General features: G+C 53.5%; 3 protein-coding genes across 3 annotated transcripts; all 3 read left to right on the top strand.

Annotated features, from left to right (window-relative positions):
• The first annotated feature begins 850 nt into the window (after nucleotides 1-850).
• Nucleotides 851-2,147, top strand: LOC140632135 (U2 small nuclear ribonucleoprotein B''-like). Its single transcript, XM_072823820.1, has 2 exons — nucleotides 851-1,455; nucleotides 1,511-2,147. The coding sequence occupies exons 1-2, from the start codon at nucleotides 928-930 to the stop codon at nucleotides 1,817-1,819; spliced, it is 837 nt and encodes a 278-aa protein (XP_072679921.1). The 5' UTR covers nucleotides 851-927; the 3' UTR covers nucleotides 1,820-2,147.
• A 1,129-nt stretch (nucleotides 2,148-3,276) lies between these two features.
• Nucleotides 3,277-16,199, top strand: LRIT1 (leucine rich repeat, Ig-like and transmembrane domains 1). The gene is made up of 4 exons (XM_072823818.1): nucleotides 3,277-3,398; nucleotides 7,450-7,901; nucleotides 11,159-11,464; nucleotides 12,452-16,199. The coding sequence occupies exons 1-4, from the start codon at nucleotides 3,277-3,279 to the stop codon at nucleotides 13,366-13,368; spliced, it is 1,797 nt and encodes a 598-aa protein (XP_072679919.1). The 3' UTR covers nucleotides 13,369-16,199.
• Nucleotides 16,200-19,761: 3,562 nt separating this feature from the next.
• LRIT2 (leucine rich repeat, Ig-like and transmembrane domains 2) lies at nucleotides 19,762-24,012 on the top strand. The gene is made up of 3 exons (XM_072824623.1): nucleotides 19,762-19,958; nucleotides 20,450-21,231; nucleotides 23,243-24,012. The coding sequence occupies exons 1-3, from the start codon at nucleotides 19,849-19,851 to the stop codon at nucleotides 24,010-24,012; spliced, it is 1,662 nt and encodes a 553-aa protein (XP_072680724.1). The 5' UTR covers nucleotides 19,762-19,848.
• Nucleotides 24,013-27,169: the final 3,157 nt, after the last annotated feature.

The following is a 27,169-nucleotide window of genomic DNA, read 5'->3' as shown; positions in this document are numbered from 1 at the left end:
AGGCACGAGCGAAGGGTGATGTCCACGTCTAGGTGTGGGGTGAGGTGGGAGGCAGGGGACACGCAGCAAACGCCGAGAGCGCTTTCTCTACAGACTCCGGCGCTCCTGACCCGCAGAGGACCGGCGTGCTCTCCGCCCTCACGCAGGGACTCCTCGTGCCTTTGGCGCTGATGTCGACGCCCACGAGGCATCGGCTCGGCAGGCCAGTTCTGAGACTGGGGGGCCGTCCGGGGGGCAGCTCCTTGCGGGTCCCCGGGACTCATCTCCGCGGGTGCCCCCATCTCCGAACCTGCCCAGTACCTGTGGGAGCAGGTGCCTGCAGGTACCCGGGAAACTGGGTCCTTAGTACTAGCAGGGGGCCTGTACCCCCGCAGGCCGTCGATCTGGGGAACGTGGGGTGGCTGATCTTCATGACCACGCAGCTCTCGGGAGAGCCTGGCTCTTGTCTCACGGGGTCGAAGAATGAGTCTTGCGCACAAAGGAGAGCGAGTAAAGCGATAGAAGTTTGCTGAGTGAGGGGACAGAGATGGCTCTCGAGCGACGGGGTCCCGGCAGGGTTGCCAGCCTGGGCCCCTACAGGCAGTCTTTTTATTTAAAACTGACCAGGGAGCCTGTGGCCTTGTCGTCTTTGGGATGTCCTGGTTTGAATAAGGACTGGTGGGGACACCTGAGTGGCTCAGCGGTTGAGCATCCGCTTTCAGCTCAGGGCGTGATCCCTGGGTCCTGGGATTGAGTCCCACGTTGGGCTCCCTGCATGGAGCCTGCTTCTCCCTCTGCCTGTGTCTCTGCCTCTCTCTCTGTGTGTGTCTCTCATGAATAAATAAAATTAAAAAAAAAAAAAAGAATAAGGAGTGGCTCCGTTTCCGGTTTTCGGTTTGTCAGGGGCCAGCGCAGGCCTCAGGCAATTTGAACAGTTTAACTGCAAACATGGATATCAGACCAAATCATACAATTTACATTAACAATATGAATGACAAAATTAATAAAGAAGAATTGAAGAGATCCCTATATGCCCTGTTTTCTCAGTTTGGCCATGTGGTAGATATTGTAGCTTTAAAGACCATGAAGATGAGGGGGCAAGCCTTTGTTATTTTTAAGGAACTGGGCTCATCCACAAATGCCTTGAGACAGTTGCAAGGATTTCCATTTTATGGTAAACCAATGCGAATCCAGTATGCAAAAACAGATTCGGATATAATATCTAAAATGTGTGGCGCTTTTGCTGACAAAGAAAAGAAGAAGGAAAAGAAAAAAGCAAAAACTGTGGAACAGACTGCGACCACTGCAAACAAAAAGCCTGGTCAGGGATCCCTGGGTGGCGCAGCGGTTTGGCGCCTGCCTTTGGCCCAGGGCGCGATCCTGGAGACCCGGGATCGAATCCCACATCGGGCTCCCGGTGCATGGAGCCTGCTTCTCCCTCTGCCTATGTCTCTGCCTCTCTCTCTCTCTCTCTCTGTGACTATCATAAATAAATAAAAAAAAAAAAATTAAAAAAAAAAAAAAAAAAAAGCCTGGTCAGGGAACACCAAATGCAGCAAATACCCAAGGAAATTCAACACCAAATCCTCAGGTCCCTGATTACCCTCCAAACTATATTTTATTCCTCAACAATTTACCAGAAGAGACTAATAAGATGATGTTGTCTATGCTGTTTAATCAGTTTCCGGGCTTCAAAGAAGTACGTTTGGTACCCGGAAGGCATGACATTGCTTTTGTTGAATTTGAAAATGATGGACAGGCTCGAGCTGCCGGAGATGCTTTACAGGGATTTAAAATCACACCGTCCCATGCCATGAAGATCACATATGCCAAAAAATAACATATGGCATAGTTGTCTTTAAAGGACTTGGTGTTATTTAAAGTGTTTGTTTTGATAACATTTGGTCAGGCCATTTTAATAGTTGGGATGTGGGTGAGTGAAAGAAATTTTTGTGAATTTAAAAAAATAACTTAGTTTTTCTTTAGCCTTATTGAGCTATGAAATATGAAGGCCTCAATTTTGTACAATAAACTTTTATTTGTATTCTATACATAATTCTACATTTATTCCATCGTCCTATCACCAAATGTTTATGCTAGTCTAGAGCACCTCTTAAGATATATAAAACTAATAAGATGCTTTCCTAGTATTATTTTGGAGCAGCTAATGGCAGAAACATTGACTTCTTTTTTTTTTTTTTTTAAGATTTTATTTATTAGAGAGCATGGGCAGGGGGAGAGACAAACAGAGAGGGAGAGAGCGAATCCTCAAGCAGACTTCTTGCTGAGCAGGGAGCCCAATGTAGGGCTCTATCCCCGGACCCTGGGATCATGACCTTAGTCAAAATCAGATGCTTAACTTACTGAGCCCCCCACGTGCCCCCATTGAATCCTTTTAATAAAAGAGAATTAGATCAAGCTTAAAAAAAAATAGAATAAGGACTGGTGATGCCATCTGTAATGGTCCCCCTTTGGGTCTGATCATTCTTTGTAGGTCCCAGGTGACTCTCATAAAAAAAAGTGTCTCCTCCACCCCTACGTAGGTCAGGGTGGTCTGAGCTGTTCCCTGATCTCTGGTTTCCTTACATCTCAGCATTTGGGGGACTTTCTGTGGTCCTGACTCCATGGCCCCCTCCCATCTCTCCCCACCTAGCCCTGTCCATCCCTTACTCAAACACACTGAGTAATGTTACATCCCTTTTTCAGATGAGGAAGAGACTGTGCAAGGTCACGGCCTGGAAATGGAAGAGCTGGAATTTGAACCCTGGCCAGGTTCCCCAGCTTTGGGCTTTTTCTAATGCTTTGATGGCCTTCATTTCATTTTTTTTTCCCGATCAAACTGTCTCAGGAGAGAATTTCCAATGGCCAGGACTGTCTTCATCTTCTCTGAGCCCAGGCACCCCAGCAGGGTCTGTGTAGCCCCCCGCCTGGCTGGCACGGGGGTACTTCGCAGGCGAACAGCCAAGCTGGCCAGTCCGGGAGCCGCTTGCCCCCCGGGTGGCTGCCTGTCTGCCCCACCTTGCCGCTCCCCGGCCCCTCCAGGCCTGGGGCTGTTGCCACGGAAGAGGGTCCCCCGCCCTCACCCTCCGGACTGGGTGATGCCAGGAGCAGTAAGCCGCTGAGTGCTGTGGCCAGGGCTCCCTCCTAATCCCCGGTCTGTCCCTGTTTATCCGATGGCCTCAGGAGTGGGGGTGGGAGTGCTGATGAGCCAGTGGGCAGCTGCTGGGCTTCCTGGGCTGGGACAAAAGAGCAGTCCGGGGACAGGGCCCTGCCTGGGCTATAGGGGAGCCAGGGGCCATGAGGGTGGCAGTGGGCATGCTCTGGCTCCTGGCCCTCTGGGGGCACCCCCACGCCCAGGGCTCCTGCCCCTCTCAATGCAGCTGCAGCCTCCACGTCCTGGGTGATGGCAGCAAGGCCAGGTATGGCACCAGGGGTGTGGGATGGGTAGCCCACGCCTGTCCCTGCTGGGCTGGGTCGGGACGGCTGGACGCAGGGGGTGGGACCTCCATCTTCCGGGCCCTGGGGACCCAGGTATCCTAGGGCGCTAGTCTGCTCTGTGTTGTCTTCCAGCCAGCAGGGCGCCGGAAGTACCAAGTTCCTTCACTCATGGGGGTGGGGATGGGGCAAGAGTGTGGCCCCTCCAGGGACTCTGTCCTGAGTCCTCTTCCAGGATCCTGGGGGAGAGGAACCCTCTGAAGGGCAGGGGAAGCCTCCCCCTTTCCTCTTTCTTCCCTTCTCCCTCCTTTCTACTCCACCATCCTCCCTGCCTCTCCCCAGCCCCCTTTCTCCCAGGCCTCTTTCATTCTCTTGCCTCACCTCCTGAGGGTACACAACCGCACCCCAGGTATTTCCTACCACCCCACCCATCCTGCAGCCCCCTGCCTCCTCACGCTTCCCCAGCTTTGGGGCTCCTCTGGCCCAAGCCCGGAAGCCTTGGCCTGCACCCAATTCGATGTGCTCTCTGAAAGGCCAGGCGTGCCCATTCCATTGCATGCAAGCACCCCTCCATCCTCGGCCTTTTCTTTCACTTCCCCAAGCCCCACCTGAGCCCCGAGAGCACCTCCATCTTCTCCTCTCCTTCCTTTGGGACTCTCCAAAGCCACTGTGAGTTGTAGACTCTTGCTCTTCCGCCGTCGCTCACTCTCCTTTTTCTCTCTGGCAGTGTCCAGACCATCTTTTCTCTGACGTCTTCAACTTATCCACGAATGACCATTTATTTGCGTTTCCTGACTTGCTCAGGGATTCTAGGTCCTGGCTCAGGAGCCAGAGCCATCTTTCCTACCATCTTTTCAACATTTTGGAGTTCCATTCTCTCTTTCTCCCTCTTCTCAGATGGGTGCTGGGAGCCACTGATGGTTTCTGATCAGGGCAGCAAGGTACCAGTGTGACTCTTACAACGATCCTGGCTGTGGGCGTTGGGTCGATTAGGGTGAGAGGGGATGGAGAGAACGGAGAGGCACGTCCAGGAAAGGATACCCCATGTGGTCCATTCTTGACTCAAGTCTCTGATGCTCCAACTCATATGGATCATCAGACTTAAGGATCTTTCCCCCCAAGGAAAGCCAGGGCTGAGCCCTGAGCAGGCCAGGAGACCGCCTGTGGCCAAGACAGTGTGACCAGGGTGATAAAGAGCCTCTCCAGCTCCCCAGAGAAAGCCCAGGGCTCAAAGTCACACAGCATCGGTGACAGACCTGGTCTTGGAACCCAGGGCTTCAGCTCCATCTCCAGATCTCGTCGGTGATGCTGTCACAGGCAGGGATGCGGGGCGAGCTCCCCAGGTTAGCCTTAGGATAGAAAATAAAATTCCAAGGTCACTTTTCAGGGCCCTGAATGTCGGCTGGTGGCCATCCCTCCTCTGAAGGCAGAGCCCTGACATCAGTCCCCCCTCCCCCCGCCTGACAGTCCCTCGGCTCACCTGCACCCGCACGTCTGCAGGGCGCATCCTCTGAGGGCGACAACGCCTATAGGAGGCCCCGAGGTCCCAGGGGCCCCAGGAGGATAGCGTGGTCAGACAGAGGCTCTCCTGCATCTCAGATGCCTCCCTCAGCCCACCTCCGACCAGCACGGGTCAGAGGGGCGGTCCCTACACCTGAGTGCCTGAGTGACCTGCCCGTACTCCATGCTTCCGCGTCATGGATACGGTGTGTGTACCTGTGGGTACTGCGGTTTCCTTGGGCGGCCCAGTCTGGGCACCTGGACACAGGTGTCCCCATGTCCTTTATGCCGTTTGCCCCGCCAGATGTGCTGGCTCCTCAGTGGTTTCTTTGGTCCTTCCCTTGATGATTTTCTCCACCTTTCCGGACGTGGTTTCCCCTCAACTGCCTTCCTCCCTCCCCCATCCAGACCTTCCTCTCTGCAACATCCAAACCTTCATTCTCATTGAAAATATCACGCTCTTTCCTCCTTAGCTTGATAATAAGCTGTGAGGCGACAGGGGCTGTGACTGTGACGTTCTCGTGACTCTACAGCACCCATCCCTCAGTAGGGGGACCATGCACATCTCAAGAGTGTGGGTGGGTGGGTGGGGGTCACCGTGCCTCACGTGCAGCCTCAAGTTTCACATCTTGGAGAATCTTGCCCTGTGTACCTGACGTGACTGTGCTGCTCTGGGTGACAGCCCGCAGCACAGCCCTCATTCGTAGGCTCCCGGAGGGCAAGGGCTGCTTCCTTTCCTCTCAATCCATCCTCTGCTTTCCTGTCGAAGTTAATAGGTCAGGGCTTAGGAAGTCGCTGTCTGGGCAGAGGGATCGTGGCCAGCAGCTTGCGGGGCCTGATCGCCAAAGTTTTTGAGAGTCGTCCTCGCAGAGCGTGGCACCCCTGCTGGTGACCCACGCAGAGCTGGTTGGTTGCAGGAGCTCGTTTACACCCCAAAACCCCCCTGCAAGGGTGGATGGAGTCTGTTCCTGGAAACAGAGGAAGTGGCTGTGTAAGGTGCTCAGGGACCCACGGCCAGCAAGTAGGGCGCCCGGATGGGAGTCCAGCCGCAGGCCCGCAAGGTCCGGGCCCGCCTCGTGGTCCCTGAGGCTCCCTGACGGCGGGTCCCCACTGAGATAGACGGAGAGAGGTTTGAATCGGTACTCAGATCGTTTTTTTTTTTTAAGATTTTGAAATTTATTTATTCATGAGAGAGAGAGAGAATGGCAGAGACACAGGCAGAGGGAGAAGCAGGCTCCATGCAGGGAGCCCGATGGGGACTCGATCCCAGCACCCTGGGGTCACTCCCTGCGCTGAAGGCGGTGCTGAACTGTTGAGCCCCCGGGGCTGCCCTGACTTAGATCTTTTTGATGAAGGAGAGCCAAAGCGGTCACAGGGCCTGAGGCCCAGCGTGACACGGGCCGCCCTCAAGGCTGCAGCGGCCCAGGTGACGTGGGCTCGCCCGGCCTGTCCATTCTGCAGCCTGGCAGCTGGTGGGCGCGCAGGGACAGGTTAGCGGGAGGTCCCCGGGCCAGTGACCAGACCAGGGCCCCTTGGGCCCCCCCAGGAAGGCTCTGGGAGCAAGAGCAGCTCGGAACCTGGGTTCGGAGGCTTGGTGCCCAGGGGGGTGGGGGGTGGGGGCCTCGGGACCATCTCTAGGCCCCCCGCCCCAAGGCTCTGGGAGCAGGAGGATCTTGGAACCCGGTTTTGGAGGCTCGGTTCCCCGGGGGTGGGTGTGTGTGTGGGGGGTGGAGGTGTGGGGGGGCCCTCGGGACAGTCTCCATGCCTGCCCCCGGGGAGGCTCTGGGAACAAGAACAGCTCAGAGTGGGGGTGGGGGGTGGGGATGGGGGGGTGGGGGGGTAGATCAGGGTGGGGGGCCCTCGGGATCGTCTCCATCCCCTCCCTCCCCGGGGAGGCTCTGGGTTCGGGGGCTGGGTGCCCGTGGGGGGGTGGGGGGGCCCCTCAGGACAGTCTCCATCCCCTCCCCTGCCCCCCGGGGGGCTCTGGGAGCAAGAGCAGCTCAGAGCCTGGTTCGGAGGCTGGGTGCCCCGCCCCGGGTCGGGGGGGGGATGGGGAGGGTAGATCGGGGTGGGGGGCTCTGGCCCCCCCCCCCCCAGGCTCTGGCAGCAAGAGCCGCCCCAGCCCCTGCAAGGGCAGTAGGGCAGCTGTCGGATGCCCCCTCCTGCCCCTTGGCTCGCAGCTCGGAGTCCGGGGAGGCCGGGGGGGTAGGGTGGGGGGGCCCTCGGGACCGTCTCCCCCCCCTCCCTGGGGAGGCTCTGGGTTCGGGGGCTGGGTGCCCGTGGGGAGTGGGGATGGGGGTGGGGGGGCCCTCGGGACCGTCTCCCCCCCCCTCCCTGGGGAGGCTCTGGGTTCGGGGCTGGGTGCCCGTGGGGAGTGGGGGTGGGGGTGCGGGGGGCCCTCGGGACCGTCTCCCCCCCCTCCCTGGGGAGGCTCTGGGTTCGGGGGCTGGGTGCCCGTGGCGGGTGGGGGTGGGGGTGCGGGGGGCCCTCGGGACCGTCTCCACCCCCGCCCCCCCCCCCCCGTTTCCCCGCCAGGACGGTGGTGTGCAGCGACCCCGACATGACCCTGCCGCCCGCGTCCGTGCCCGCCGACACGAGCCGCCTGCGCCTGGAGCGGACGTCGGTGCGCCGCGTGGCGGGGGCCCTGGGGCCGCTGGGCCGCCTGGAGCAGCTGTGGCTGCCCTACAACGCGCTGGCCGAGCTCAGCGGCCTGATGCTGCGCGGCCTGCGGCGCCTGCGCGAGCTGCGGCTGCCCGGGAACCGCCTGGCCGCCTTCCCCTGGGCCGCGCTCGCCGACGCCCCCCGCCTGCGGCTGCTCGACCTGCAGGCCAACCTGCTGGCCGCCGTGCCCGCCGACGCCGCGCGCTTCCTGCGCAACCTCACCTTCCTCGACCTGTCCAGCAACCGGCTGCTGAGGCTGCCGCCCGAGCTGCTGGCCGCCTGGGCCAGGCCCTTCCCGGCCGGCCAGCGCGCCTCGCGGGTGCTCGGTAAGGGCGGGGCGGCCCGGGCGGGGGGGGGCGGGGGTCAAGGGGGCCAAGGGGGTCGCGCCTGCCCCCGGGAAGCCGGGGCGATGCTCTCTGCCTCCGAAGCTGGCAGTCGGGTGCAAAGGTGATGCTCGGCGCAGAGGGACACCGTGGCAGGCACGGGCCGTGCCCCCCCCCGGGTCGCGGTCCCCCCGGGCCCCCCACCCCAATCTCCCCCTGCAGGGCAGCCTTGCCCAAGGCCACCCACCCTTTCTGGCCACAGCCTCCATCCCAAGAGCTCATCCCAGGCGGGGAGCCTCAGGGCGCAGCCACTTGGCGGGACCCTGCGGGGCTGAGTCAGTGCCCAGGCCTCGGGGCTCCCTGCACCCACATCCAGCTCAGCTGCGCGTCTGCTCCCACTCCACGCCTTCCTTGCCTCCCCAGCGAGCACGCTGCAGGCATTAATCTCCGGGTCAGGTGCACCCGGCACCGGGCTTCTAAGGATGCCCAGAGTATGCGAGCACCCCAGCAATCACGCTGCAGGCCTAATCTCTGGGTCAGGTGCTGCACCCCGGCACCCAGCTTCCAAGGATGCCTGGAACATGTGAGCACCCCAGCAATCACACTGCAGGCCTTAATCTCCGGGTCAGGTGCTGCACCCCAGCACCCGGCTTCCAAAGATGTTCAGAGCATGTGAGCACCCCAGCAATCACACTGCAGGCCTAATCTCCGGGTCAGGCGCTGCACCCCAGCACCCAGCTTCCAAGGATGCCCGGACCACGCAAGCACCCCAGCCCCTTGAGAGCCTCCTCTGAGCACCACCAACACATACGTGGAAGGAAGGCGGTCTGAGCTCCTGTTAACTGGTCCCCCTGCAAACTGGTACCCCCGCGCTGGCCAGGTGCTTCCGCGTGGCCTCAAAGCTTCCCTCAGTGTCCTGTCCCCCCACAGAACTTAGCCCTCACCACATCCTGGTCCAAATAGTCCCAAGCACAAGGCCCTTTGTTTTACAGATGAACAAACACACCCTGGGGGATCGTAGAAAGCAGGGGGGGGGGGCGGGAGGGCCCAAGGCCCAAGGCCTCCAGCTGTGAGGGGGTGGGCACCACAGCGGGGGGCTAGTGGACGGTGGAAGGTAAGGAGTGAAGAGAGACCTGGTGCCTGCGGCGTGTCCTGGCTCAGAGGGGCTCCAGCGCCAGGGGCGGGTTGGAGCAATCTCAGAATGGTTTGGGGCAGCTCGTGCCCTAAGGCCCAGGAGGATCCTGTGAGGAGGGGATATTTGGAAGTCTTGTTGCCTGGGACAACAGCAAGCCCCATTCCAGCTCCATCCACCCTGCAGACTTTCTCACCTGATAAAGGATAATGTAGAGGAGAGAACTCAGATGGAAAAATTATTGATTCCAAAGTAAAATTTAACTAAGTTCCCTTTTAAAATACATACATATGACATATCTCATATATATATGGAACTGATAACATATTCCAACAACCATGCGAGGGTTTGAGGCAGCCAGCGTAGGGGTGTTGAACGAGTATTTTAAATAAGGCAAATGAGTATAAGAGACCTCCAGGTCACACAGCCAGGAGAAGGCCCCTCCTTGAGACTCAGTTTCCCAAAGCAGAGTTGAATCAGTTATACTGGCTGACCCTTCTCTCTGATTCCTTCTTGCTCGTAATGAACCGATGGCTTACCAGGTGAACCAGATGTCTTTCCTGCCCAAGGCACATGCCTCGCCACAAGGATGACACGTGGCATTAACTCATTCTGGAAAATTAATATTGATTCTAATTACATAACTCACACATAAATATATGTAAACGTTTAAGATATTACAGAGAAAGCCAAAAATCCTTTTGTTCCCTCTTCTGATTCCAGTTCCTACACCCCCTTCTAACAGGTAGCCACTCTTAGGTTTATTTGCATGTTCCCTATCTTTTTAGGATGCATTCACTGTCACATATATATGCACACAGAAAGAATTTCTGAGTTTTTCAAAAAGATTTTTATATATTTATTCATGAGAGACATAGGCAGAGGGAGAAGCAGGCTCCATGCGGGGAGCCTGATGCAAGACTGGATCCCAGGACCCCGGGAATCACGCCCTGAGCCGAAGGCAGACGCCCAACCGCTGAGCCACTCAGGCGCCCCTCTTTCTGTGTTTTATAGAAAATCTCATATTGTATAGACCGTGCTGTATATATCAACAGCACTGACTTTTTCACTCAATAGTATGTCTCGGAGATCTCTGTAAGTTACTACAAATGGATCGATCTCATTTTGGAGAAACTACTGCAGAATGTTCCAGAATACAGCTACATGACAGCTAATTCAGCCGCTCTCCCTCTAACGAGCCTTTAGATTGTTTCCATTATCTTACCAACCCCTACGATGGCGCAAGGAACATTCCTGACCGTGCACCCTTAGGCACGCAGACAAATGTTTCCCTAGGATAGGACCTGAGAAGGGGACTCCTAGGCCATGCAGCACGCACCTAGACATTTTAAGATTGGTCCAGGGGTGTCCAAGTGGTTGGGCGGGCTCTCGGTCCCCACAAGTAGGGTAGGAGGGACACCGGCCATGCAGGCATCCCCGCTCTGAAAGGTAACTGCCTGTCGATGTGGACTCTTAGTTCGAGGGGCTGGGCATAGGCCGTGACGAAGACACACGGAAATCTCTTCCCTCCTGAGGCTAATAATGAAAATGGTGGGAACGCTGAACTTCAGCCGGTCTGAGGGGTGACCGTTTCTCTGTCATTTAACTTTGCTGTTTGCAGTAATTCGTGGGGGTCTGTGTTATAACCGGTAAGGGCCAGCCGGCTCGCCGTGATGATTCTTGGGGGCCGGATGTATCATCATCCTGCAAACCTGAGATGCTGTTTGCATCTGCTACCCTGTGCCAGCGGTTAAATGCAGCTAGCAGAGGGATGGGGGGAGGATGGCGGGAGAGGGACCCAGCGTCCCCGCAGCTAGTGCGCAGAAGGGCCTGAGAGTCACGGATGTACAAGCAGGTGGATGTGGCCCCCTCAACCCCTGACGCTTCCCCTCCCAAATATATCAGATACGTGTATATAAATAAGTCACACGCCATTGATTTGTGCGTTCAAGATTAAGCACAGGCTTCAGGTTCCACGGCTAGCGAGGCAAGGAGCGCACCTGGAGGCCAGTCCCACTGACCCTGAGCTCAGGACATGCCGAGCCCTCCCTGAGGGGGATGAGGAGCTGGGCGCGAGTGGATGTGGAGATCAGGGGCTCACCGCCGGCCTCCCTTCTCCTCCCCGCAGGCCTGCAGGACAACCCCTGGGCCTGCGACTGCCGCCTCTACGACCTGGCCCTTTTCCTGGAAAGCTGGGCCCCGAATCTGGCCTTCATAGAGGCCAGGCTGAAGTGTGCCAGCCCGCAAAGCCTGGCCGGAGTGGCCTTCAGCCAGCTGGAGCTGAGAAAGTGCCAGAGTCCGGAGCTCCGTCCAGGGGTGGCCAGCGTCAGGTCCCCTCTGGGCAGTGCAGTATTGCTGCGCTGTGGGGCCACCGGCGTCCCTGGGCCAGAGATGAGCTGGAGGAGAGCCAACGGGCACCCGCTCAACGGCACAGGTGTGTGAGCTCCGGGGACTGTGCGGACTGGGCGGGTCGGGGGCGGTCTGGGGACAGTGGCTCCAAACCTGTCCTCCGGGAGCCCGGGAGCCCCTCTGTCACCCTGGGACGCCAGTTCCCCCACCCTGGGAGGAACAACGTGCTGCCGTTTGGGGTGAGGGGTGCTCCTAGTAGACGTAATATTTAGAGTGAGTTTCCCAGTTGTGGTTGTGAAGCCACGAGGGGTCATAACCATGTGTGTTACCACCTACTGGGCTCCTCGGTGCACACAGTGTCACCGAACTTAAAAGACAACTTGATTATCCCTGTCCTATAAGTAAACAGGCCCCGAGAGGCTAAGTGCTTGGCTCCTGGCACGCAGCCGGTGGTCTTTGTGCAGTGTAGACAGAGATGGTTCGTCTCTGGCCCGGGGGGTGGGGTTTGCAGGAGCCACGGCCCAGCTGTGTGCAGAAGGGGGGGTCAGGAGGAGTAGTTCCTTAGCACCTGACCCGGACCGGAAAACCCCGTGACCCGCCCCACTTGCTTGGGGGGTCTCCTTCAGCTGGGTCAGCGAGTGTTGCTCAAAGACCGGGGTCTGGAATCAGTTTACAAAGCTGTATGAGGAGCTCCATTACGTAAAACCAGGTTGAAAATGCTTGGGCTGAGGTGGCCGTGGGTCTGGACGGGGTGGCAAAGCCTCGCGTTCAGCCCGACCCCCTTACCCTCGAGCTGCCTGCTGCCCTGAGGCCGTTCTGTAGGACTCCAGGGCCTGATGAACATGGCTTGAGCACCTCAGATTTACAAGGCAGGTCGCCCTTAGACTTAGCTGGAGCCTGGGTCCCCCTAATGCGAGCCCAGGGGATCTTGAGCCCCTTGGCCCCTCTAAGAAAAGCTGAATGACTCCCAGGGTTTTCCTGGGACGGCGGGGCCCCCATGCAGCCCTGAGTGCCTGCCGCCCAGGAGGGAAGCCTGGCCTCCGGGCCCACTCACTGGCCTCTGTCCCTCCAGTGCACCAGGAGGTGTCCGGCGACGGCGCCAGCTGGACGCTGCTGGGCCTGCCTGCTGTGTCCCCCCGTGACTCTGGGGACTACATCTGCCAGGCCAAGAACTTCCTGGGAGTCTCGGAGACCGTCATCTCCCTGGCCATCACGGAGCCCCCGGCTTCCACGGAGCGCGGTGGGCTTCCAGAAGCTGCCGCCTACAACAGGGTGGTGGCCCGGCATGTCCCCGACGGCCCCGCGCCTGGCGGCCCGGCCACTGCGCCCCCCGGGCCCGACGCCGAGGAGGACCTGAGCCTGCAGCAGGTGCAGGTGGGGGCCCCGGGGCACCCGGGGGCCCGGATGCTCAGGTCCCTCAAGGTGGTGGGGGACACTTACCAGAGCGCGACGCTGGTGTGGAAGGCGCCTCAGGCCGGGAACACCACCGCCTTCAGCGTCCTCTACGCCGTCTTCGGGCAGCGCGACATGCGGCGGGTGGCCGTGCAGCCCGGGAAGACCCGCGTCACCATCCACGGGCTTGTGCCCAAGACCAAGTATGTGGCGTGCGTCTGCATGCGGGAGCTGGTGCCCCAGAAGGAGCAGTGTGTCATCTTCTCCACGGACGAGGTGGTGGACACCGAGGCCACCCAGCGCCTCATCAACGTGGTGGTGATCAGCGTGGCCGTGGTCATCGCCCTGCCCCTCACCCTGCTCGTGTGCTGTGGGGCCGCACGGCGGCGCTGCCGCAGGTGTCCCCCGGGGGTGCCCGTGGAGGCCGGGGGCGCCTACGTCAACCTGGACAGGCTGGGCCACAGCGACGACGGCTCCGAGGAGCTGTCCCAGCACAGCCTCAGCGAGGCCGCCGGGCTCCTCTCCGCACGGCCCAGCCTGGACTCGCAGGTGGCGGGCGCCCGCGGCGGCAGGCGGATCAACGAGTACCTGTGCTGAGGGCGCCCGGGCCACACACCTGCTCGGCCCACCCGCTGACTCGACCTGGGGCCACGCCACGGGGTCCTGCCCGCGGGGACCCGCCTCCGCACGCGCGGCCCACCGCAGCAGCAGCCAATGCTCACTAAGCCCTTACAGTGTGCCCGCCAGTGTCCTCGGGGCTTTATGGTCATCGACCTCATTAATTCTCATCACAGCCCTTTGCAGCAGGCCCTACGTGTTCTCCCCATTTTCCTGGAGAAGAAACAGGGGGATTGACCAACTCGCCTGTATCAGTCATTTTTTTTTTTTCTGTGTAACCACTAAAAGCAAGATGTTGGTGGTGTGCAACAGTGAGCGCTTATTTTCACACAACCTACAGGTCTGCAGCTTGACCAGGGCGGCTCTGCTCCGTGAGTTCTCTGCAGGGCCCAGGATGGAGTGTCAGTGGCGACTTGGAGCAGACTTCTTCCTTGAAGAGCTTGGATGATATCAGAGGAATGAGCAAAAACATGCAACATCTCTTAAGTTCTTGGCTCTAGAACCAGCATGCCACCATGGCTACCCGTGTTCTGTGGGCCAAAGCAGGTCCCATGGCCTAACCCAACTCTCATAGAGCAGCAGAGGACAGTTCTCCCAGGGAGCTGATGATGGGGCAGGAAAGAGTCTGCTGAGCAGTGATCTGATCTACCCCGCCCCTGAGGTACACGGCTAGGAAGTGGTAGTTGTGGACTCTGGACCAGGCAATTGGTTCCAGAATTGATGGTCCCTGCCACTCCCCTCTCCTGCATCTTATCACATTTATGTTAACACATAGACACCCACACCCCTGCTTGTGCATGAGCCACATTTGTACAGACACACACAGAGATACAGTCTCTGCCTTCATTGTATACACTTAGGGATTCCCAATGTTTTTTCTCTGGATGCTGCTCTGCCTCGATAATCATTTGATTTTCAATAAATTCTAGAGCTTGGATGATGCCCAGGAGACTCCTGCTTGTTTTATCTCAGAATGTCAGGCTGGAGGAATCTGAGATGCCCTCCATGGAGGGTGGCACCGTACACTCAATGCTGTAGGGCACACAGCTCGTTTGTCCCCACAGAGTGGCCTTTGTAATTTGACTGAAACTTAGCTGGGTTCCTAGGATGTCTCAGAGCCTTCCCAGTTATTCAGGAAGCCACCTCAAAGTGGGATTCTTGCTCAATTTGCTTAACACTGGGAAGCCGCTGAGATATCATCTCTGCGCACAAGCAAAGGTGAATGTTCCCAACAACAGGGTCAGTGTCGTGTCTTGTCTGCAGGACTGAGCTCCAGAGTGTTTGGTGCCAGGGCCTTTAGATACCAACTAAGGAAATTCAGGGACGGCAAGGAAACAATTTTGCTGGTATCAACCAACAGACCCATATCGTGTTGAACATTTGCCAGATAGGAAACAGTGTGATGTGGTGATTTCTTTTTTTTTTTTTTTTAAGATTATATTTATTTATGAGAGGCAGAGAGAGGAGGACAAGCAAACTCTGTGCTGAGTGTGGAGACTGACTCAGGCCCAATCCCAGGACCCTGAGGTCATGACCTGAGTCAAAACCAAGAGTTGGATGCTCAACCGGCTGAGCTGCTCACATGCCCCAATACAGTGATTTCTAAAGTTACTGTACTCCCTCTCATATTTACAAAGATCTGACAACATATGGTTCTGTTTTCTCTCATTTGATCCTTACAACAACCCATTATGGAGGCTGAACTACTTGATTTTACAGATGAAAAAACCAAAGCCCAAAGAGTTGAATAACTTATAGAGGGTAGTGATGGATTTTTCTTGGAGGGTCTAAGTCTTTGATAACTTCCTGACCAGGTTGAGGATCTTCCTTCAGTGTTGATCTCTGCAATGTGATCTATAGCAGCTCCACTATGGAAATGGATTTTTTTTCAAATCATTGAAAGCCATAAGAACCATAAGACCACCAGTACACACGAGCATGGAGTTTAAATATGTGGATATTTTCTGCCCATCATCTGGAGGGTGCATCTGACTATAACTTATGGACCATAGCCATTAAAAAGAGAAATTGTTTGGTTGGAAGTTGACAAAACCACTGGCTACATCACGGTCAACAACCATATATGCCGTAAAGAAAACCAGATAGTAAATATTTTAGGCTCTGTTACTGACTCAGCTCCTCTGATGGAATGTGAAAGCAGCCATAGACAATATATAAGTTGATGGGCACAGGTGTGTTCCAATAAAATGTTATTTACACTAACAGGTGGCAGGCTGGATTTGGCTCCCAGGCTATCGTTTTCCAACCCCTGCCGGTAGTTTTATCAAGGCATTTCTGTTGTTGAAACCCAAGACTCAGTTCTGATTGTTTGATATATGAGATTGACAGGCACTCCCCAAATTAGAACAAGATGGAAGTGGCCACCTATTGAAATGGTTAAGATATTTCTTCTAAATGATTGACTGAGCCAATCAAGGTTGAACAATTATAGGCCCAAAGACAACTAAGATCCAGTCAGTTTTATTAAACCTTGTTTGACGAGAATTCAGGAACTTAAAAGCAAGATTTGTTAGTATTTATCCAATATCATGAGGTGTGTGGGGTGGGGGGAGAAAAAAGAGAATATTCAAACTTTTCAATGATTTCTTAAGACCTACTTTGGTGGTCTGGATGGAATGACCCCCAAGATGGTCAGCCTCCAAATATCCATCTGTCAGTCTTCCTTTCTGTGTTCTTTCTTCCCTGATTTGCTCTGGTAAAGAATCATCCTGGATTATGTTCATGAATATTCATACAACTGGAAAAAAAATGAATTCCCATTGTGAAAAAATAAAATGATACCTGGTTTATATATTGGTCTTTGGTATATGAGTCTGGTTAGTATAAGTTGGTCCCTGAAAATCTGCTTAGAGTCCAGGGAAAACAATTTCTGGTCTCCCAGTGGTGAAGACCATCCTGCACCATGGTGATCCTACGGTGTGCTGTCCTTGGAAACCTTGTCTGGATGTTGACTGTGATTGTCGCATCTCCATCATACCTTTTTTCTGACTGCAACATGCTTATATTCCCTTTGAGCTGGGCAGGGGGCAGGTCTGATGTCACTTATCTCAAGTTCCATGTGTAGGTTGCAGGGTACAAAAGGCAAGTAACAGAAATTATACCCTGGAAAGTGGATGTGGGCTGTTGAAATTAGGCTATCGATCAAGGGACTCAGTGAACAGTGTGTTTAGAGCTCCTAGAGCTGGAAATTTTTAACTATCATATACTCCAGTAGAAATAAAAATAAATTTAAAAGTCTTTGAACACGTTATTTGATTGCAAAGACATTGTAGTCAGGATAGCTTAGGCTTATGCTGTGCTAACAATTACCAAATTTTGGTGGCTTGCCATAGAAAGATTTATCCCTGTTCTTGAGTCTGTGGGAAATGTGGATGGAGAAAGGGTTTTGCTCCATTTATTCACCTGGGGACCCAGGCTGACGACGACTCCATCACCTGGAATGCTAACAACTGCTGTAGCAAGGGGGAAGAGAAGCTGGAATGTCACGCAGGGGCTTTTAAAACATTATTTCCTCTAATAGTTCATTAGCCAGAATGCTAGTCACATAGCCTGCCTACTTGGGAGGGCTGGGAACGTAGTCACCTGTGTGTCCATCCCAGGCAGGCCACAGAGCATGCGTAGCCAGGAGGACACCTCAGATGGGGTTGGCAGCAGAGGGAGGAGCCAGGGAAGAGCACCAGCTTGAGAAAGAGGAAAGACAGCACGTCTGCTCCCCGATATGTCACCTGGCTCTCTGTCTGAGTCGCCCCAAAGTTCTTCCAACCCTGGGGTCACATTTTCCAATTGAATAGAAAACTGTCTTAATAAGGTTCTATTAAGATGCGCCGAGGAGCCATCACCAGGAAGCCATTTCTATCTTTTATATATAATCGTGTCATAAACAGAGTGATCCCCCCCCCCCCCACGGCTCTTCTCTACCAAAAATTCTAAGCCAAGTTCTTGAAAACATCCTTCAGGAAGGGACATGGGTGTGTCATAGTCTCAAACCCCTTCCCCTTGTTGTTAAATCTCTTGAGTTTAGGGACACCACTTAATCACTAGTTGTTCAAAGTAAATGACACAACCGAGCTTTAATTGCACCAGTCTCTTGCCTTAATTGACAACACAGCTACACCCCTGCATTCATATGCCAAATAAGGAGACCAGGGGATCCCTGTGTGGCTCAGCGGTTTGGTGCCTGCCTTTGGCCCAGGGTGCGATCCTGGTGTCCCGGGATCGAGTCCCACGTTGGACTCCCGGTGCATGGAGCCTGCTTCTCCCTCCTCCTGTGTCTCTGCCTCTCTGTCTGTCTCTCTCTCTGTCTATCATAAATAAATAAATAAATAAATAAATAAATAAATCTTTAAAAAAAAACAAAACAAAAAACAAAAAACAAATAAGGAGACCAGAAGATGAGGGGGTCAGGAGAGAAGGAGGAGCAGTGCAGAAGTGGCCAGCATAATTCCAGAGACGACATGCCAGTGGATGTTCTTCTCAAGCTTTCAGCAAATCACCAGAAGGTTAGGTTCACCTGGATTCATCTGAAGAGGATAGCGTGGGATGAACAGAGGAAAAAATGTGGGGGATGGAGATCTCTTTAGGCCCTTATAGTTTGACCTGAGAAAAGAATTCATTAATGGGTTGCCCTGCAGTGAATTGAATCACATTTTTTTCCCCAAAAAAAGCAAGCTTAACAAAATCTTGGCCACCATGGTACAAGTCTCAGGAGTGAGATCAGAGTTGCCTCCTCATCCCATCAGGCCAAACTAGCTGGGCCCTTGGGCTCTCTTCACCCTCAGTTGCTGTATATGAGTTGTTTTGGGAAGGGCATGATCTCATGCAAGCAATCTTTGCAGCTGAGCATCAACACATGCCTTGAAAGGGGTCTAAGGCTGCACATCTCCATATCTAGAACAAGCTTTGTACCCATTGCATTCTCTTTGTTTTGATTTTTAGCTTGAGAGGAAATCCAGAGATCTGGCCAGATTGTGGAATTGACAAGAAATTCAAATACATCTGGCATGGATGAAAAGCCTGGAGTGTAATCAGCTTAGTTGATGACCCATTTCCCCCATCCCTGGCTAACTACTAAGCGGATTTTCTTCCTTTAGGCCTTTTGTAGGGTATAATGTATATTATGAGTATTAGGAGAATCCAAGGAATGTCAATATTCACCAGGAAGTACCATAAGTAATAGGGAAGCCGACTTTATTGCTCTTCAAGTCTGTTGGTGTAGGGAGGGAATTAACATAACTCATGTACGTTAGGTACTTTATATAGCCTCAAAATTTCCTAGAAACACTATGAACTATTTATTAATTTCATTACTTTGCATAAGAGAAACTGAGACTCATGTACGTTGAGTGACTTTCCAAAGATTTCAAGACAAGGAAGCATAAGCTAGAGAGAAGACCCCATGGCAAAGGGTCTATAAAGTTTTGCCCACCAGTGATTCCTTGCACCTAGAAAGTGTGTGGCTTAGAGTAGATGGCCAACAAATATTTGTTGAATAAGTACCCAAATCACATAAAACATAAGTCCTTCATTTTTATCATGTGAAATACACAGCATTCAGGGCAAGTTGTGAGATCCAGGATAAGAAACACACTTTAACTTATTCAGAAAACCTCTGTACTGTGATGCTTCTCTAACCCCGCTCATCCAGTGGCAGAGGTAGCTGTCTTAGTGCAGTACAGGAGTGAATCCATCACATGAGGCGTCGGAGAAAGCCAGTGATGCGAGTGGTCACATCTCGTTATCCACCAATCTGCATTCACTTCTAGAGAGTGGGTGAAAATCCTAACTTTCAGGGACGCCTGGGGGGCTCAGCGGTCGAGTGTCTGCCTTCAGCTGAAGGCGTGATCCCGGAGTTGTGGGATCCAGTCCCACATCAGGGGCTCCCTGCAGGGAACCTGCTTCTCCCTCTGCCTGTGTCTCTGCCTCTCTCTGAGTGTCTCTCATGAATAAATAAATAAAATCTTTAAAAAAAAAAAAAAAGAAAGAAAGAAAGAAAGAAAGAAAGAAAGAAAGAAAGAAAGAAAGAAAGAAAGAAAATTCTAGCTTTCAGAAGTCAACTGTGTAGATGAAGTATTAGATGGATTCTGGCCAAATAACCCGAACCGTTGTGTTCAGGATAGTATTACCTGCTTGTTTCTCAGATCATTCTGTAAGAAACTGAGGGAAGGTGGTATCAGTCCTGAGTAGGAGAACTGGCTTAGAGTTTGCTTTCTAGACTCAAGAACCAGACAAAGGGTGAATTTTGTGACCTTAGTTAAGAGATATAGCTCCTTCCTCGTGGGTTCTGTTGAGCTTGTGATCTAGGCCATAACAGAGCATACAGGGGCTTTGCCACTGCTGTGCTGACCTGCATCACCACGGATTACCAGTAATAGGATTTGCCACTCAAAAGCCTAGACTACACTTACTGAAAACTTGCAAGGTAGTTTCTTGCAGAGCAGTATGGCTTCAGTTTCTCACTATTTGCTGCTAGTCCTGGTCTTTCTGGATTCAAATGCCGCTCAGCCATCCTGTCAGCCAGGATGTACCTGCTCAGAGGACAGTTTCGGCAGGTGCGCTGTGCTAACAAGATGCCAGGGGGTTGTAGGGGATGGGCTCTCTTTGGGGATGATGTGGAGTGGGACCAGGCCTAGATGTGGCAGGAAGTCAGTGAAATCTCTAGTTGGCTCTGAACTTTGGAGAACTGTGCACTTTTACCCATATGGGTCTCTTATTTCAAGTGAATAACATATATTTTTTTCTTTTAACTCATACCTCTAATGCCAGAATAAACCTAATCTCACTTCTCTGATGTTTATATTTTTTGAAAAGATTTATTTATTTATTTGAGAGAGAGAGAGAGAGAATGCATGGGTGGGATGAGGGTCAGAGTGTGAGACAGGTGAAGCAGACTCCCTGCTGAGCTGGGAGCTCAATGCGGGGCTCCATCTCAGGACCCTGAGATCATGACCTGAGCATAATCAAGAGTCAGTGGCTTAACTGACTGATCCACCCAGGCGCCCCACTGATGTTCGTCTTAAAGCGTTTGTGGTTTCTTGTACAGGACTCTGCAGTGTATGTCTATCTCTTTGGGAAAGATCCCAAGGAACCTTCTTGAAGAGTTAAAGCAGTTGAGGATTGAAAATTCGCCCTTATATGAACTACCTCGAGGGTCCTTCATCAACATGAGCACTTTGGAACACCTTTGGCTTAATTTTAACAACATCACTGTGATACACCTGGGAGCCCTGGAGCACCTGTCAGAACTAAAAGAGCTGAGACTGGAGGGGAACAAGCTCCGCTCAGTACCATGGACAGCATTCCAAGCCACCCCTCTCCTGAGGGTGTTGGATCTCAAGCACAACAGGATTGATGCGCTTCCTGAGCTAGCGCTTCAGTTCTTGGTCAACCTGACCTACCTTGACCTATCCTCCAATAGGCTTACAGTTGTGTCCAAGAGTGTCTTCTTGAACTGGCTGGCCTACCGGAAACAACGGCAGCCTGGCTGTGGAGCCAAGACTGTCCCCATCCTGGTGCTGGCACTGCACAACAATCCCTGGCTATGTGACTGTCGCCTGAGGGGATTTGTCCAATTTGTGAATTCCATCAGCATCCCGGTCATCCTGGTGAATTACTACCTGATGTGCCAACGCCCTCTCTCCAAGGCTGGGCAGCTTTTTCACGAAACTGAGCTCAGTGCTTGCAGGAAGCCGCAGATCTCAACACCCAGTGCCAGTGTCACCGTCCAGATGGGACATAATGTGACCCTGAGATGCCTGGCACAGGCCAGCCCTTCACCAACCATTGCATGGGCTTACCCCCTGAGCATGTGGAGGGAATTTGATGGTAAGCCACGTGAGCCCTCTCAGTGTATCTGGGGGAAATGGTGAGGTCTACAGCAACTCTCTCCTCAATAGAGAGGTTCTAAACTGGGTCAATCGTGAAGTGAGGGTGCAGGTAAGATTGGGCTCGGCCTGAATTATACCCACCACAACGGGGAAGTTTCCAAGACAGTGTTCCACCATCTGGAATGATTTTAAATGGTTGCATACAGACCTCTATGGGATATAAATATATATAAAATATATAATTATATATTATATATAATATAATATATATTATATATAAATTATAAATTATATATAAAATATATAATATATGTAAATATATTATAGTAGACTTAACATATTGTATAAATATTATAAAATTATATATGAACAGATAGATTCTTTAAGAGTGTTCTAAATGCAAAATACTACACTGTATGTTCTTAAGTCCTAGAATTTCTGACTAGGACTGATTCTAGAGATTATCTATTATTGATTGCCTAAAATTGCTGGAGCAGACCCAACCGGGGTACTTGTTGGAAATAAGATCTCCAGGCTCCTGCCTTGGAGATTCATATTTCCTGTGTCCAGGGGTGGGCCTGAGATTAACGCCTATTAACAAGTGTTCTCTCTTCTCCCCTCCTCCTTTCCCCAAGTAATTCTTACCATTGGGCAAGGTTGGGAATTCCTAGATGTTGACTGAATTTTACACTTCCCACCACTCTGTTGTTCAGAACTTACTGGCTTGAAGTTGTAATCCTGGGACCCAGGTGAGGAAGTGACCTCCACAGGCCCCATCACTGGGATTCAGACCTGCCTCTCATGTCCTGAAACTCTATGGTGTGCTTTCATACCTCAGCTGGAATCCCCTTTAATGTTACCCTGCAGGGTTGGGACAGGGGTGGTCTCCCTTGGGATATCTTAAAGTTGTCTAGAAGACAGCTAGACCTATCTGAGTAAAGCTTGAGAAATACAGTCAGTTACCCAGATATTTGTTATGCATGGTGAGAAGCCGCTGGAAGATTAAAAAATACCTAAGGAACTGAACTGTTGAGTTTTTCCTATCATTTTGATCACATCTTATTGGGTTGAGATTAAATACTAATGTAGGATTTATTGTCATAGCATCTTGAAGAACAGTGATATGCAGGCAGATGTCTTTTAATGGTCTGTAGTCAGTGCCTTTGGTACCGTGTTATATTATTCTCTCAGTAATGACAACAGCTTACACTGAGTGCTTACTAACAAACTTAAACTCTTATCATCCTGTTTTACTGATGAGGAAATCGAGGCCAGGAGAATCTAAGCAACTGGCTCAGCACCATGCACTTAGTAAGGGATAGAATCCAGGCATTTGGCTCAAGGCTCTGAGCCTTTCTGCACCTGGGAGCTAAAAAGGTAATTCTTTTAAACAATTTTTTAAAGATTTATTTATTTTTTTTAGAGAGAGTGAGCACGTGCACATGAGTGGAGAGAGGGGAAGCAGAAGAGGGGGAGAGAGGGAGAGAAGCAGACTCCCTACCGAGCATGGAGCCCAACTTGGGGCTTGATCTCATGACCCCAAGATCATGGCCTGAGCTAAAACCAAGAGTTGAATGCCTAACCCACCGAGCCACTCAGGAGCCCCCAGGAAGGTGATTCTCGAAGCTCACAACATCCCACAGTTGCTAGAGATCTGCCCCCAACCATGCTGTTAGCTCAGCGAGGCTTCTGGTGGTTTGGTTGGAGCAGCAAGTGGAGCTGGAAGTGTGGTCTTCGTAGGCAGAAGAATGAGGTTCCAGGACGGCCACTGCCTCTGAGCATGTGTCCCTATGGGCAGGTTGCTGAATCACTCCAGTCCTCAACTTGTTAAGAGTAAAAAGGGGGTACTTACCTTATGGGGTTGCTGAGAGGCCAATACCAGGAATGTAAGCTTGGTAGGCGGTCACCTCCGGCTCAAGAAAAAAGCAAAGAACGGATGTTGCTGGGCACCGTCCAGCTTTCTAGCAGGGACGTGCCCTTCAGAGCCCTTTTGCTCTCTCTCCACCCAGTGTTGACTTCGTCGGCTGCAGAAGACACCGCCCTGTCCGAACTGGTCATACCTGCAGCCCACCTGGTGGACAGAGGCAATTACACCTGTGTGGCCTCCAACTCTATGGGCCGGAGCGCACTGGTCATCGCCCTCCACGTGCAGCCCACCCAGGCCCCGGCCGCTGCCCGCGCCCCTCCTTTGCCCTCGGAGGGCGAGGCCTACATCGACCTGCGGGTGGTCAGGCAGACGGTGCGCGGGATTTTGCTCGAGTGGTTTGTGGTGGCCGACGGCCCCCGGGATCCGTGGTTCACCCTCTACATCGCGTCCGATGCAACGCTCAGGCCCGAGGTGGTGCACATCGGCCCCGGGGTGAACACGTACGGGCTGGAGGACCTGCGGCCCAGCACGAAGTACGAGGCGTGCCTCAGCCTGGAGGGCCGGCCCGCCCGCAGGGGCCGCTGTGTGGTCTTCGTGACGGGCCGGGCGCAGGGCGAGCTGGCCGAGCTGGCCGCGCGGGAGCGCCTCCTGCATGTGGCCGTGGTGCTGAGCGCCGCGCTGCTCGCCCTGCCCGTGGGCGCCTACGTGTGGGCCGCCCAGGCTCGCTGCCGCTGCCGGCCCGGGGGGCTGAACTGTTGTCCCCGGCGCAGGAGGGGCCCCCGCTGTCCCCGGGCGGTGCCCCAGCTCCGGGACTGCTCCTACGCGGGCCACAGAGCCCCCCGTGGGGACGGCCCGGGCTGCAGAGACGCCGAGGGCGAGGCGCACAGAGGCGGAGAGCAGGACTGGGCCTGACCGGTGGGGCTGGGCACGGGGCCCTGGGGGGCTGGGGGGCCCTGGGGGGTCTGGCCCGCTAGTCCCCTGTGGCCTGGCCCGTCTCGTCAACACCATCTACTGAGCACCCACTCTGTTCCGGGCACTGACCTGGACCCAGCGATTGGGTCGGGGGGTGCCCGGGGAGCTTTGTCCTGTCCTATTAATGATCTTATTATAGGTAGTGGCTGGGAAGCAATAAATGTGACCCTTTCCCTGTGACGTTTACATGTAACATTTCCCATGGGCTGTCCAATTGGAGAAAGGAAGAGTTCTAGGCCTTTCTACAGGTGAAGAAGCTGAAGCCCAGCACATCATGGTGACTTGGCCAACACCACCCATCTCCCCGGGGGCGCAAGCACCGTTCGGAGAGGCTCTAATTCCATTGTTTCCTCTAACTGTCTTCTCCGCAGTATTCCAGGGTGTCCTTCAGGAAGTATTACTCTTCCTCTTATTGGAAACTCCCAAAGAGATCACATATGTTTGACGCTCCAAAGAGCTGCCCTATGGGGCAGTGAGAGCCTGGTGGGTGATGTGACCCTCGATCCGTGGGTGTCTGCGTCCCCATGAGCATCCCTTGTACCCCTGAGAGCTGATGCCACCAGCAGTGAGGAACAGGAGGGTGGCTGCAGCCCAGGGCTCACGCTCCAGGGGTTGTTAGAAAGTAGAGCTGCGAGGGCCATCCACCAGAAGGAATAGGACCTCTATGAAATCGTACGACCCTGTCATCATATCATTGTCACCTGCAGAGGGGGGCTACAGAAAGAATCCTGATTCCTACCTGGTCTCGTGAGATTCTCAGCTTCAGGCTTATTGTTCCAGCCGTGTGTCCCTTGCATCTCGGAGCTGAGCACAAGTGTTTGTTCCATGAATGGGGATATAGGCTCCACTCCCTTCCCTATTAAGTGTTTCAGGTTCTCCTATTAAACCCTTAAGAGGTGAGTGTCTCCTCCTATCTGGGTGCACATGGAGTGGAGGCTTCCGCATGAACCCCGGAGACAGCGCATTGTCCCTCGGGGCAGCCCTGCCACTGGTGAGCTTCCCCCAGGGATTTTTTTTAAAAAAGACTTTATTTATTTATTCATGAGAGACACACAGAGAGAGAGAGAGAGAGAGAGAGGCAGAGACACAGGCAGAGGGAGAAGCAGGCTCCATGCAGGGAGCCCAACGTGGGACTCGATCCCAGATCCTGGGATCACGCCCTGAGCCGAAGGCAGACGTTCAACCACTGAGCCACCCAGGGGTCCCTTCTCTGGGGATTTAAACCCACATCTGTCTTTGCAGCTTCTCCAGCAGCCCCAGGAAAATCCCCCGAAGATTGTTGATTATAAGTCGGCCTCCTGGGACATTTTCTCCCTTCTTGCCACCTTCTTCACCAATTCCTGCCTACCCTGCCAGGCCCATGTCATGCATCATGCCCTCCAAGGCTTCAGAAAACAAAGCCACAAAGACATCATCACACCTAAGAACATGCATTTTAAAAAATCGTATATATATATGTATCTGGTCATATGTATACCAACGACACGTGCACGTGATGCAGCAGGGATTTTGCTCGTGAGGAATTTCCCATGGTGCATTTTGGAAAAAAAAAAAAAAAAGTGGTCCGAGCAAAGCAGGAGCTTGTACTGCTCCTGGCCTCTGTGTGGTTTCCTCCACGGGATGGGGGGCTGCCCAGGGCACAGCGATTCCGAGGCGGACTGGGGGTGCCATGAAGGCAGGAGAGGATGTTCTGGTCTCCACTTCTGGCAGAGACAGCTTCGGGCAGGCCTGGAGCCGAAAGGACAGGAGGGGCCAGAGGGCCACAGAGGGAGCTCGTCAGTGAGCAGCGGTGCCTGGCGGCTTCTATGAACACGATCCAGGGAGAGAGAAGTCCAGAGAGTCAATCGGAGAAGGACAAACATTATATGGTCTCATTCATTTGGGGAATATAAATAATAGTGAAAGGGAATAGAAGGGAAGGGAGAAGAAATGGGTAGGAAATATCAGAAAGGGAGACAGAACTAGGGGTGGTGGAAGGGGAGGAGGGGGGTGGGGGTGAATGGGTGACGGGCACTGAGGGGGGCACTTGACGGGATGAGCACTGGGTGTTATTCTATATGTTGGCAAATTGAACACCAATAAAAAATAAATTTATTATTAAAAAAAAAGAAGTCCAGAGAGGATTTCTGGGAATCTGATTATTTTAAGACCCTTAGATTACCCTTTAAAAAAACCCTGGGAGTAAAGATGTGCATTATTCAGATCGATTAGGCAGTGTGACAGCAGGGCTAAGAGCACAGCCTGGAACTCCGGAGCCCAGGAACCCAGTTTCCTGGGCTTAAATTTTGCCTTTGCTTTTTCTTACCCAGTAAGAAGTCACTTTGTGACTTTGGGCAAATGACTCTTTTTTTCCCCATGCCTTAATCTCCTCACTTGTAACGTGGGGATGATACTACCCACCTCTGGGGTTTTCCTGATGATTAATGACTTTTCACATGGAAAGCTCTCAGAGCAATGCCTGGCACCTCACAGGCTCTCAGTGATGCCACCCCAGCCAACGTCATCGCCCTCGAGAGGACCTGTGTCGATCTGTGGGTCAGACTCGCCTACAGACGGCGCCGTCTGGAACCGCAGACCTCACCAGGATTACGTATGTGTGGATACATGTCGGGCTGCATGTGAAAGCACAGTGCCTAAGCTAACGCCCTTCACATTCTGTTTAATTTTTTTAAAGATTTTATTTATTTATTCATGAGAGAGAGAGAGAGAGAGAGAGAGAGAGAGAGAGGCAGAGACACAGGCAGAGGGAGAAGCAGGCTCCATGCACAGAGCCCGACGTGGGATTCGATCCCAGGTCTCCAGGATCATGCCCTGGGCTGAAGGCAGGCGCTTAACCGCTGAGCCACCCAGGCATCCCACATTCTGTTTAATTAATGTTTAAAAGATGCTGTAGTTTCCAGGGCGCCTGGCTTCGCCTCAGGTCCCGATCCCGGGGTCCCGAGAGCCAGCCCTGCATTAGGCTCTGCACTCAGCCAGGAGTCTGCTTCTGTCCCTCGCCCTCTGCTCTGCCCTTCCCCACCATCCTCTCTCTTGAGTAAATCAAATACATTAATAAATCTTAAAAAAAAAAAAAAAAGATGCTCTCATTTTGGATTCA

This window comes from Canis lupus, chromosome 4 (genome assembly GCF_048164855.1).
Source record: "Canis lupus baileyi chromosome 4, mCanLup2.hap1, whole genome shotgun sequence".
NCBI classification, from domain to species: Eukaryota; Metazoa; Chordata; class Mammalia; order Carnivora; family Canidae; genus Canis; species Canis lupus.
The sequence above is the reverse complement of the archived record's forward strand: the minus strand, read 5'-3'. Positions and strand labels throughout refer to the sequence as shown.